A 13,512-nucleotide genomic window follows, 5' to 3' on the forward strand; every position below is an offset into this window, starting at 1 on the left:
CCTTATATGCTGAAAAAAACAATTAACCCTTTATTCACCCATATAAAAGGCCAGAACTAATAACATAGCATGAAGACCTGTAGGTGGTATAACATTTTTGAAGTGAAGAAAGTGAAGAAAGTGAAGAAAGTGAAGAAAAAGTTTTCAAAAAATATTTTTATTATGGATAGCTCAGGGGTTTATTAGACAGTAGTGTGTAGATGTGCATTAAAAAATGCTCACACACAACATTTCTACTGTGAACATCTGGAAAAAAAATCAAATATCCAAGCAATACGCTAAGTATTCTGTTTTATTAGAAGGGTTTCCTTACTCACACTACCAGTTTTTTCAAGGGGTTTCAGCTATTCCACTATTTTGATTCGTATATGGTTTTAAACCAAATTATGTGTTTGATGATGAGTTGACCGTAACAAAACAGAGACTGTTTTTAGAGATGCCTGTGAATTTACATTCATTTATTTGCCATTTTTTCTCTTATGCATATATTACACAATATATTACACATTGAAGTTTTAGAGGTACTTTGAGACTGTTCAACACCCTACTTCAAACAGCTAGGGTGAGTTGCCCAGGACCATGGTCAGTTTGGTTTTGATTATCTAAGGACACACACTCCACAACCTCTCTGGGCATCTTGGCCCAGTGTTTGACATCCCCCACAGTAAGAAAGTTTTTTCTTGTATGCAGATGGAGCTTCTTGTATGTTAATTTGGACCTGTTGCCTCTTGGCCCACCACTGGGCATCACTGAGGAGAGTCTGTCTCCTTCCTCCTCTTCCGCCTCCTATCAGATGTTTATACATAGGATGTGATCCCCTTGAGCGTCCTCTTTCCAGGCTGAATAGCCACAGTTCTCTCAGCCTCCCCTAATGGGAGAAGTTTTCCATCTGTCAATCATCTTTATGAACCATTACTGCTCTTGCTTCATGTCTGTGTTGTACTGCTGAGCTCAGAACAGGATCACAGAACCACTGAAGGAGCTTATTGTGTTTCCTACAGGATACATAGAGCCGAACAGTAACATAAAAAATATTAAATACACATCAGATAAAGAAATACTATATGCCAGTCTGCTATGTGAATGTATGAATACCTAGAGAAAAAAGTGACTTATGCACCAAAAAGCTATTTTTACATTGTAAAAATAGTGTTCTCTACTAAACAGGATGTCTCTTCCTCTATGTTAGTCTAATTCAAAATAAGCATATAAATAAACGTACTGCTTTTATAATTTCTTTTCATTACTTAAGGAAAAAGTGAGGACAAAGTGTTTTTGTTGAATAGTGTTTATACATACACATGTACCAGGGCAGAAATATGCTGTTTTTCAGAGTGATTTGGTTTTTGGCATAGTTTATCACTAGCAAGTCTACTGATTGTTTTTGTGCATTATTCTTCAGGCTGTTAATTTCTGGTATGTCCTTGTGATGAATGATGAACACACGGAGAGGCGCTATCTGCTTTACTTCCTTTTGAGCTGGGGGCTTCCAGCTTTTGTTGTTATCCTTCTTCTAATTATCCTGAGAGGAATCTACCATCACAGCACAGCACAGATTTATGGCCTTGTCTACGGTGATCTGTAAGTGTTTCCTTAAAAAAGCATGAACTAGGCATTGTACTCTCTATTTTGATTTGTACCTCATTTTCTTCCATGTAGAGAAGGGGATGTGTCCACAGTCAAGTGAAGAAATGGACAGGGGACTCCTCATTTGGTGGAGATGAGGCAAGTGTGTCACCCATATGCAGTGCAGCACTTTCTGTGCAGTTAGACTTTGCTCCAGTTTCTCCTTCTGGCAGAGCTGGCTCAAGCATGTCAGCCTAGTGACTAAATTATTTGTTTTCTTCTGAGAACGTGCAATTCCAGGCCAAAGGACTGAGATGGCCTCTGCTGCAGAATGAGGAAAAGTGCATATTTTTCTTCCATTTAATCTCTGTGATAACAAACCTCAACACCAAATCAAGCCTTGACCTCCCCATCTCTTATGTTATTAAATATGTTCTTTGCTAGGAAGTGTTACTACATTATCATGTCAGATACTTTTACTGAACTGTTTCTCTTGTAATAATGAATATATTATATTCCAAATTGCTCCAAATTTGAGAATTGCTGTATTGTTGACAATTATCACAACCCTTTCAAATTCATACATAAGCATAGAAAACTGTCTTTATTAAAACAGTATATCTTCATAGAACCAGATGCATTTAAGTGAAGATACACACAAGTATTTTTGCTGTTTCCTACCTTTTATTTTTCCCTCCGGCTTCTTCTCTGGCAAACTTAATCTGTGATGATAGCTCTTCTAGGATATGAGGGTAATATACTTATTGATTTTGTATCACAATTACATGCTTCATGTGCAGAAGAGACTAAACACACATCTTCTTTTTAAAACAAATTAATGTATAAATTCTTTTTATGAAGACATCATATGAGGTTGCTTTCAGGATAGACCCACAGCAGAATATTCATCCATCTTTAATAAAAAAGGAAGATACAGTGTGCATAATTTCCATTATAAGAGAATAAAATTTAGTGTTGTGGGATTTTTTCACACAAAAGGAATTCCTGTGAGAAGTAAATACTTGAATTTCATATTAATGTTTAAGTATATGCAAGTATATACAGACACATGTGGCCTTGTAAATATTATTCACATATACCTGTGTGTGAATCTGTACTGTGCATGGTAAGCAGGGATGCCTGATTTTGATGTAAATGAGTTACACTGGGTACCCCAAGTTCTGTGACTGTGTTGGCTGAAGTTTAGTCCCACATTCATAGACATCAATTCAACTCAGAAATATAACTGAGGTCCATAACAACAGAACATTGCTGATGTTCATATTATATCCGAATGCCCCATAGCTGTATACCATGCCATACACATCAATATTTCTTCACAGAACATGTCTTTTTCTTTATGGTAAAATGCTTCTTGTGCATAGCAAACACATGGAATGTGTGTAAAATAATCAGGTTCTCCAACTGCAGCCAAACTGTGGGTTGATGGTATCATTATGTACTGAACCAGTTTTCCAGTTGTTGTCTTTCAATGTCTATGTCTCATTCTTTGAAAAACAAGGAAAAAACCCTTACATTCTGATAAAATTATTAAGTAGAGGAAAATCACTCAGTCCAACCCATTGCCTAAATTATATATAAAACTTTTCCAACATACTATTACAGTGGGAAAATGCTAGAAATCGTCCCAAACTTAGTGAATGTGCAGCTTATTCCATCTTAATCAATATGAACACTGTAAGAGATATTCACAAGAATTTTCATAAATAGTATCAATGCTAATTCCTGATTTGAAGAGCACTGTATGACTTGTTCTTACTTATACAAGATGACCTTGAAAGACAGAATGTAGAAAAGGGGACAGATTGAACTACAGCACTTGGTTTGTTTCCTCCAAACAAGAGTGCAGTAGTGGAAAAAGTGACAAGGAGATTTCCAAATCCAAATTCATTACATACGGACTTTAGAATCAGCCTCAGAAATGGTTTGAGAACAATAGTGTGCTGGTAAGAACTACTCACATATGAGAGCTGGAAAACTCGTTAAAGTAATACAAGTAGTAAAGCCTGTTATCCTAACTCTCTCCTAAGTTCACTCCTTCAGGCAACCCATTTTTACATTACTGTGCAAACTGTTTTGTTCTTAACCAGTATGCCAGGGGCACAATTAATAGCCAAGAGTATAGCTATGTTTAGAGGAGTTCATTTTATACTTGCACTGAACAAAAAATTAGATCAGCTGGGTTAGTTTTTATGCTTCGAAGAAAGTATTAGGATAGAGTTTCACTCCAGATGTGACAAATTCTACACAGAAATACCTCTATTCATACTGTGACTCCCACGTCACAGTATAAACCAGTAGTATGCTGTTGATTACTTTAATAATTAGCAGTGTTTATATATGGTATGAACAGTTCTCTCTTTGGCATTGTGCTGTTTTGTGGGCTTTTGGGTTTTTTTTTTAAATATGGGTAAATTCGTCTGTATAAATGCCACCAAGCAGCACTTATTTTTTTTAAGGTTGGAGTTCAGTGATAAGTGAAAGACCTAAGAGACACAGAAGGGCTCTTTCACTCCTCCCTTTGCTGATTCCCTCATTTCTCAACTGTAAAGGTTGAAGTCTCTTTAAATAAGACTAGGAAAGATGCTGATTCTGGACAACTTTAGAGTAGTACAGAGTTTTTTATAACATCTTTTAGAGTTGTAGGCAATCTCTTGGGTACAAGTCCAGTGAGTGTAGCATAATTAACCTTTAAACTCGTGTTTGTGAACAAAAGCTGATACTTGTCATTAAATAATTCTGGCTTCTTATCTCAGAAAAAGATGAGTTAGGGCAAAGCTTGCAAATGGGTGTGGTTCACCAACTTCCAACAGCATTGAAACTTTCAGGGCTACATGAGAAATTAGAAAGTTACTTTACTGTCAAAGATTTCTATTTTAGCTCTTTTACTTGTATCTTTGTTCTGAAAGTGTTAGAAAGTGACAAGTGACCAGAATGAAACTGGAGAGAGCTAGATTTTATGTAATTATTCAGATTTCTCTTCCTCCTCACCTCTCCGTTGTGCTATACATCTCTGTCAATATCTACAGGTTGAATTTCCTCCCTTATCTTTTTCAGCCTATTAGGTGAACTGTGTCTTTGTACTCTAAGAGATCTATTTGAAAAAACAGCACTCTGCTTAACAGCTTTGCTAAGATAAAACTTTCCAGAACCTTAACTGAAAGATTTTCAGAAATGAGGTCTAGCTGCATATACCAAGAATGTAGCAAATGCTGAACTCTCTAGAGTTTGGGAAACATGGTAAGCTTTGGAATTTGATTTTAAGGTGAATTTTGTCCTGTTGTAAACTCATCTATTCATAAGTTTTTCTTTATTTAATAAAAAAATTTCTTCTGAAAGGTGAGCTTGATCTTTTAACTACTTGGGTATTTTAAATCTCTTACCTACAGTAGCATGTTTTTTTAAGCTCAGGAACTGTTGCTGCTTTAAGCTTTGAGTCTGACTAGAACTTCTTGAAATAAAATTCACATAAGAATGCCAAAGGACTTTATTTATTAGAGTATAAGCTAAAACAGTAACCATTGAAAATGAGAAAATTAAAAGTTTATAACCAAATATCTCCCTGCCCACTGTAACTTTGCAAATGCTGTATTTCATGATTTTTGTCATGCTATATCTTACTTTTTTTTTTTTTTTCTTTTTTTTTCTTTTTTTTTTTTTTCTTCCCTAATTGCAGCAAACTCTATAATTTCCCCTAGTTCCAAGAAAGGAGTTTTTCGTTCATGTTCTCTTGGAGATCAGCGTTAGCCCAGTCCTGTTTAATTATCTTTACTGATGATCTGGCTGAGAGGATTGTCTACTATTAGCAAATTTGGGAATGACACCAACTTGTATGGGAATGTTGATCTGCTGGAGGGCAGGAATGCTCTGCAGAGGGATCCGGACAGGCTGGGTTGGTGGGCCGACACCAATGGAATTAGGTTCAATAAGGCCAAGTGCTGAGTCCTGCACTTTTGGCTACAACAACCCCATTCAGAGCTACAGGCTGGGGGGCAGAGTGTCTGGCTTAGCAGTAAAGTGCCTGAGGGTGCTGGTTTTCAGCATCTCAGTGTGAACCGGCTGTGCCCAGGTGGCCCAGAGAGCCAGTGTCACCCTGGCCTGGGTCAGAAATGTGGCCAACAGGACCAGGGCGGTGACTATCCTCCTATACTGGGCACTGTTGAGGCCAAACCTCGAGTTTGGGTGCAGTTTTGAACCCCTCAATTTAGGAAGGATATTGAAGTGCTTGAGTATGTCCAAAGAAGTGGAATGGAGTTGATGAAGAGACTGGAGCACAAGTCCTGTGAGAGGCTGAGCCTGGAGACAGCAGAGGTCTTATCACTTTACAACTCCCTGGAAGGAGATTGTAGCCAGGTGGGAATCAGCCTCTTCTCCCAGACCAGTGACAGGATGAGAGGACATAGTCTCAGGATGCACCAGAGGAGGTTCTTCATAGAAGCAGTGACTGGATATTAGAACAGGCTGTCCAAGAACATAGTGCAGTCACCTGGAGGTGTTTAAGTGCTGCGAGTGGCACTTACTACCATAGTCTAGTTTGGTCATAGGTTGGACTCGATGATCTGAGTTCTTTTCCCGCCTAAATAATTTTGTGATTCTGTCTGAGGCTTGGCTGTCTTTTACTTGCTCTTTTCCCTCTTAATCTCTCCAGTCTCTAGAGGTGTTTTTATTCTAGCAGGATCTTGTATTTGCCCAGGGGAGGAATGGTCTCCTTTGTTGGGAGAATCCCTGTTACACATTCATTTTCCTTTTTAAAATCTCATGTGGTAAACAGAATACAGAAGAGAATATGTGCTGTTACAATACTTTAAATTTGTCCAAACATCCGTGCACTTGGATTCAAATTCATATTTTTTTATAGCACAAAGAGGGTTAAGCTAAATGTTCTTACTTCTTTGTATCATTGTCATGAAATAGCTATGAGAAATAATGAAAAAGATTTTCCAGTGACAGTCCTTTCTAAAAAAACCAAAATACATCTATGTCCTCTACAGTCCATCTCAAAACAGAATGTTTTTGCAGGAAAATCACTGGATCTGTGGCTATGGAGCCACAGATATATCTGTGGGATAGGGCAACAAAGCTAAAGAAAGCTGGAAACTATGAACTTCTTGCTGTGATTAAGAGTTACAGCTCTTGTTATTGCTCACACTGCACTTTCTCTGAACCTTGCACAGAGGGATGGCTCAGGGAACAGCTGAGCCTGTCATGGTTTTAAACCCAGCTGGACATGAAACACTATGCTTTACCTCCTCCTCTCCCTTCTCCATCCCAGCTGAATAGGGAGGAAAATCAAAGTGAAACTTTTCTATTGAGATAAAAATGCTTACTAATTCAAAGTAAAATAAAATAATAATTTTAAATAATCATAATCATAATAATTAGAATGATAACAGTGATTTTTTTTTTAAAGTAATGCACAGTGCAATTTGTCTCCACTGGCTGGTTGATGCCAACCACCCCTTTCTGAACCCAGAATGACTGCACACATTTTATATACTGGCCATGAAGTTCTGTGGTGTGGAAATACCCCTTTGGTCAATTTAGGTCACCTGTCCTAGACATATTCCTTTCCAGTTTATTTTGCCTGCCTTCTCACTGACAGAGCATGAGATAAGGAAGAAAAAGTCCTTGACTTAGGGTAAATATGACTAGCAAAACCCCCAAACATTAGTGTCTTATCAACACCATTCTCATTCCAATCCAAAACACAGCACTTATACCATCTGCTGAGAAGAAATTAACTGAAACTGAGGCAGAGTAATTTTTAACATTACTGGGATAAGAAACTCTGTAAAAAAAATATGTTTCAGTATCAGGCCTTTTGCAATGAGTCACAGGTACTTTGTGCCATGGTTTCTTTCTAACCGAGTATCTGTCAGTCTGGTGTACTGACCCTTAACCCAGTCAGAAAAATACACTGGGTGCTGCTTTGGGTCTCACCCAGTTGTATGACTGTTTCAGTGTTGGCACACATCCCAGGAACAGATCCCTGGCTTTCTAGATGTTCCCTAAAATGGAGATCTGCTTTCTTTAAACCAAGAACCAGTAATGAGAATATTATAGCTTGAGTGAGCTAATTTCTGTTCAAGCATTTGGATTAAGTCTTATGTCTCCTTTTCCATATTACTTCAAAAGTGCTGCATTTAGCCATGAACAATGTTTGAATCACCAGACTTTTACAGGCAGGAATAGGTAAGAAAATAGCTAAGAATTTCCACAAAAAGCATTCAGGGATTTTAACTGAACTCGAAGACATATTAAGAGGAAGAAGTTTGTATGACGAATCTATGAGGAATTCTCATTCTCTAATGCCTGGTTTTATATTCTGCATGGATGTGGAAGTGTCTTCCTGCATGGCTCACTCTCTCTCCAGTTTCTTTTTCCTATTATCCCAGTTTTTCCACCTCCTTTCTCCTCAGTTCACTGGCACATGATCTAGGATTTTAAAGCTATTGCAAACTGCTGTTGCTAGACCTCAGCACAGAATGATGCCTGACTATCTGTGTGCAAAGCCAAGTGCTTCATGAACCAGTCAGCCAGAGCTGGGGGGTAAAAAGCCAGCAGTTTTTCCCTGCTGATTTCTCACCATTTGCTGCTTAGTCCTTTTCTGCATAGTAAATTAAACCATCCTGAGCTCTGTGCTACTGTAGGATAATGTTTCTGATGAACCAGAGCTACTTCAGTTAAGTTGACACAGTGTCATACTACAGGCATTCTTATAAATATATAAGAATATATGCCTACACACATATACATACACATATATACACACATATTTATAGAGGGAAAAACCTACAGAATAAGTTAATAAAGTACAAAGTTTGGCCTTTTTTTGTATCCGGTACTTGTGCTTTATTTTCTAAACTTTTCTTGTGTTTCTAGAGAAGCTACCAACTGCTAAAGATTACTAGAAATACCTCACTTCTAAATGGGATGTCTTTAATTATCTTTCACTTATCCCTCATTACCAATATAAATTTTCAGTGGGGGAAATTGTTAGGGACAATGACAGGAGGTTGAATGTCTTTCATATCTTGGCAAATATTTCTTGTTAATGTTAAACAAATGTTAGCATATCAGAATCAGGCATATTCACTCTACTGTGCTTTTAAAGAACTACAATAAAGAAAGGTAAATTCTGGCTGCTTTGACTGATGGAATTTTGAAACATGAGTGGAGAAAAATATTTGTTATTGTAAATTTGCCAATCATTATGGCATGCTTTATTTCTGACAAATCGTGGTATCATGCTGTCATGGTTAAAGGGCTAAAGAGATAGGTTGTTACGGGTGAGAGTTGCACCCACTAATGCTCATGAGGACTGATCCTTCAAACAGGTTGAGATTTTTGTGCCCAAAAAAAACTCCAGAAACTTTTCTGAAGCCCGTGTAGTATTATGACAGGAGTATCAAAGAACATCTGCAGGATGAAAGCTTCATCCCTGTCGCTGGCAGCTTTTAAAAGCTTCTTATTTCTTTTCAGATTGTACAAGTAACTAGCAATTTCATCCCACCTACTTTGTTATCTTTAATCAGTAAAGTACAGACTACTGCTACTAAACCAAATTGTTTTCAGTTTATCTGTTTTCTACCAAATTAGAAAAATCTTCATCTGATATTGTCACAGTTTTGGAGACAGACACATGACTGAACACACTGAAGCTCATGTGACAACAGCCAAAGTTTCTTGATGGATATCCCCTTTTATAGGGGCTTCAAAATTCTTGCACTTTTGATTTTCCTGAACATTTGATTGATGGAGGTCTTAAAACCCAGTTCACTGGCCAAATTAGATGTCTACATTCAAGACTGAATGGGATTTGAGTTCAAATCCAACCTATCATTATCTCATCTGGGGACTTGTTTTCTTCTATTCTCTAACGAACTAGGCTGGCCGAGTTGGTGTTCAGTTATGGACAAACTTATCTGTGCAGCTTCAGACCAGCTGTAGCTGTCACACTTCCCTCTTTTTTTGTTAAAAAATGCAAAATGTTCTTTGTCATCCTCTGCAGGGCTCTTGCAGGCAGGATGAGAAGGCAGCATGATAATGCAGTTGATAAGCCTGGTTCAAATAGCACCTTTCTACCTAACTCGACAAGCCTAGCCCCTCCCAGCCAGTCATGTATCCCATGTATCATTGGAGTTGTAACATTCACATCCAGGAGCTGTCAAAGGCGATTACCAGCCATACAAGATTTCAAGATGGCATGCCACAGGCTCATTACTTTCAAGTTACAAATTACAACTTAACACTACGAACAGGCAACAATTCAAATTTAGAACCAGGAGATAAACCAACTAACAGGAGAAACAATTTGTCAAAGTTTGGGTTGGTGATTCACGTCCCTAAATAGACAAAATCCTTAAGGCCTCATATCTTTAAAGATACAAGATCTTCATATCTTTAAATAGATAAAATCCTTAAATAAATCATCACCACAAGAGTCGCAGATTTCCATGCAGCATGTTCATATATTGTTTCAATCACTGCTCCACGACATGCAGTGCTCCAGGACATTTGCTGAGGGGCCATCAGGAAGGTGTTGCTTGCGGTCCCAAGCAGGATGTAGAGCGCACTTTTACCTGTGAGGGACTTACCCGAGGCCTTGTGATGGTACAAACCATATTAGGTCTTTGATCACATTTGACCTGAGTCCAATACACCTGGGAGTTCTCCTGTTGACCCGAAGCTTTGGACTCTTTGAAACCCTAGAATCTGGTTTTGGGACAGAAGACTTAAAAGGGATGAGTTGAGCAGTTCAGGTTTTTGCAGAGATAGTCACAGGTGTAGTAGGGGTTGATACCAAGGCATATATTTGTCCTGTATAGTCAGAGTCTGGGTGTGCAAAAATAGCTTGCAGAGTGGCACTGGATCTTCCAATCAGCATTGCAGTCAGTCCTCTCCCTATGGGCCCCTGGGCTTTCAGAGGGACCTTATATGCCTTGAAATGTTTATAATTGTTGGGATTGAGGTGGAAACAACCATTCCAGCTGATATTCTTGTTTTCCCTGTGATTTGGTCATGTAAGCTTGCAGAGGAAGGCAGGAGGATGCTTGTATCAGCACACGTCTCCCCCTTGCATTTGGACTCCTATTTCCCTGGTCCTTAAGACGTTGTCTATTAGCATAGATTTTGGATTTGCATTGTCTGGCCATGTGACCAGGTCTCTCACACTGGTTGCAGTTTATATTTATGTTCCTCTGTCCTTGAAATGTCCCCAGTAGAATGGGCTTATGGGGACAGTTCGCTTTCATGTAGCCTTGTTGTCCACATCTGTAGCACTGGGATGTCAGTCTTTCAGCAGCTACAATAGAATGTGCTAACAAAGACATGCTGTGGGATTCAGATCCAACTTTGGCACAAGCATTTTATAATTTCATCTAAAGATGGATTTTTATTTGCCAACAGTTCTATGATTTTCTTGCAATCTTTGTTAGCCTTGTCCCTTGCCAATTGTAAACCTAATTGATTTCTGGCATCAATATTTACAAATTGTTTTTCTATGACATCTTGCAGTCTTTCTATAAATTGCAGGTATAGTTCTTTGGCCCCTTGTTTGATCTTTGAATATCTTTGGGTTGGGTTAGCCATGTTTGCCATTTGAAACAAAGCATGCCCAAGAGTTTTACTTGTGGCAGTGCCAATGGGTGTAACCCTGCTTGGATTTCTGGGTCTCCCACCGGTGGTAATCCTAGGAGCTGAGGAACCCCTGTCCCAAAATGTGGATCTTGCTGAGAAACTCTTAGATTTCATAGTTACTGCTCCTTTGCACTTGCACTCTGCATTGCCAGATGGACTCGAAAACCATATGTTGGACTGGGTATATGTATCAGTTTTGTGAGCTGCTTAGTATCAAAAGGTGTCACTTCTTCTGCAGTTAGATATTGCAGTATGTTGGCAACTGCAGGGGACTCCAGCCCATGCTTTGCAGTGAGGCAACTAAGTTCAGAAAGAACTGAAAGAGGAAGTAGTTATCAGGCACAATTCCACTGCCTTTCAGCACTGGGTCTGCTTCAACCTTCCTGTCCCTAGACTCCCAGCCACCTGATATGGGCGCATTGATTTTATCTGCGCCCTTGAAATCCCCAGTCATGACTGCTGCTCACTTTACCTGTCTCCAGATGCTGACTGGATCGGGCGTAGCTGCCGGCAGTGTAGCAGTGGTGTTCTCTTGAGGTTCAGCAGAGGGATGAGGGCTCATGTTCCCTCCATAGGTGTCTTTGGAGTCCCTGTGGCTGTCCCAGGCCCAGATGTGGCAGCTATGGCGTGTGTGGTGCCACAGCTTCAGGATCCTGCATCCTAGCAGTACTTCCAGGTATGGAGGTGGTTTGGCATCCAGGTACCCGTACCTCGTAGTGACCTATCTCCAGGGTCCACCCACAAGGCATGGTGGTGAGTGGGCATGCCAATCAGAGGCTGGACCATAGGCACAGTCAATGAGACAAACCAATTAGCATTGGATGGGGTGGCCCAAGCATGTCCATAGTGATGAAGGGCATCTCTGGCATGAACAATTCAGCTGACCGCGTGTGCATGATCGGTGCAGGTGACAGGAGGGTTGCTGCAGGGGCCGGCTGGTGCTGCAGAGTGCTCCGCCAGCACAATGTCTTGGCACGACATGGCTGCGTGCCTTGGTGCAGCTGCAGAGCAATCTGCTGGTGCAGCATGGTGGGCATGGCACAGCTGTCCTGCCTTTCCTCCTATTCCATGCATCCCGTGTGGTGCCTGTGCTTCCCGCTGCCTCACCCAGTGCCCTGTCCTTGCTGCATGCCTTGGTGGGCAGCACCTGTGGGATCTCCACTGCTGCCCTCGCATCACATTTGGTCTTTAACTGCCTCAGCCAGTTCACAATTAACCTCCAGAGATTTATAACGTTAGTGACAGTTTTGTTACTTTGCCTTGATTAGAAATCTCCTAGTCCGCTCCCAAGTTCTTAAATCAAAGGTGGTTCCTTCAGTTACATCCAACCTGTGGTTCTTGGACCACATTAGCAAGGCTAACAAAGCCTGCCCTGTTCCCCCAAAAGAAGGGTCCATACCTTCACAACTGGGTCTTCTTCCACTGAAAGCCACCCTCCCATGTTTCCTGGCTGTGTACTTCTATTGATTGACAAGGGGTAGAGACCTACAAGGCTCTCCATGCTGCTTGCAGCTCTCCATGCTGCTCTTCTTCACTGGGACCTAGGCAGCTCTCCACACCACTCTTCTAGACAGCTCTTCACACTGCCCTCTGTCTCCCCGCTCTACCTGTGGCAGCTGTTACATCACATCGGGATCACCCCTTGTTGCAGTTTTGGAGACCGGCACACGACTGAACACACTGAAGCTCATGCAGCAACAGCCAAAGTTTATTGATGGACACCCCCTTTTATAGGGGCTTCAAAATTCCTGCACTTGAACATTTGATTGGTGGAGGTCTTAACACCACCCAGCTCACTGACCAATTAGATGTCTGCATTCAGGATTGAATGGGATTGGCAGCTTCAGACCAGTTGTAGCTTTACAAAACAGGCCAGAATAAATGGGGAAATGCTAAGATAAGCAAAAGTGAGATCTGTAGCTGCCACTAATTCTGACCACCCCATCAACAGGACAAACTGAGTCCATATATATACCTTCTTGTATTTGATAATTCTAAAAAAGAGGTGAAAAAAAATAGGATTTTTGTTTGGTTGGGTGGGGCTTTTTTGTTGATTTTTTTTTTTTATTTCACCACAGGGCTATTCTGCAACCAGTCAATTTTATGCTCAGATTTTAGTTCCATGAAGTAAGTTTTAGTGTATTTAGTGCAATGAGTTGTACTTGGGAAGGCAACCTCTTGTCTTCCCAGTGTAAAAGCCCCAGCAAACAGTATCTCAATGACCTGTATTAAGATACATATGAGTAAAAGCAATGCAGCTTTAGCAGACTGATTTGTGTTATTAGT

General features: G+C 40.1%; 1 protein-coding gene across 1 annotated transcript in view; it reads left to right on the forward strand.

The window, feature by feature from the left end:
* The window catches only part of ADGRV1 (adhesion G protein-coupled receptor V1), a 266,979-nt gene that overhangs the window by 188,984 nt on the left and 64,483 nt on the right, over window positions 1-13,512 (forward strand). The window contains exon 86 of the mRNA XM_083883524.1: window positions 1,403-1,581. Within this exon, the coding sequence (XP_083739650.1) occupies window positions 1,403-1,581 (179 nt within the window). The remainder of the gene's footprint in view (window positions 1-1,402; window positions 1,582-13,512) is intronic.

The sequence above is a fragment of the Zosterops lateralis genome, assembly GCF_965231275.1.
Source record: "Zosterops lateralis genome assembly, chromosome: Z".
Taxonomy (NCBI): Eukaryota; Metazoa; Chordata; class Aves; order Passeriformes; family Zosteropidae; genus Zosterops; species Zosterops lateralis.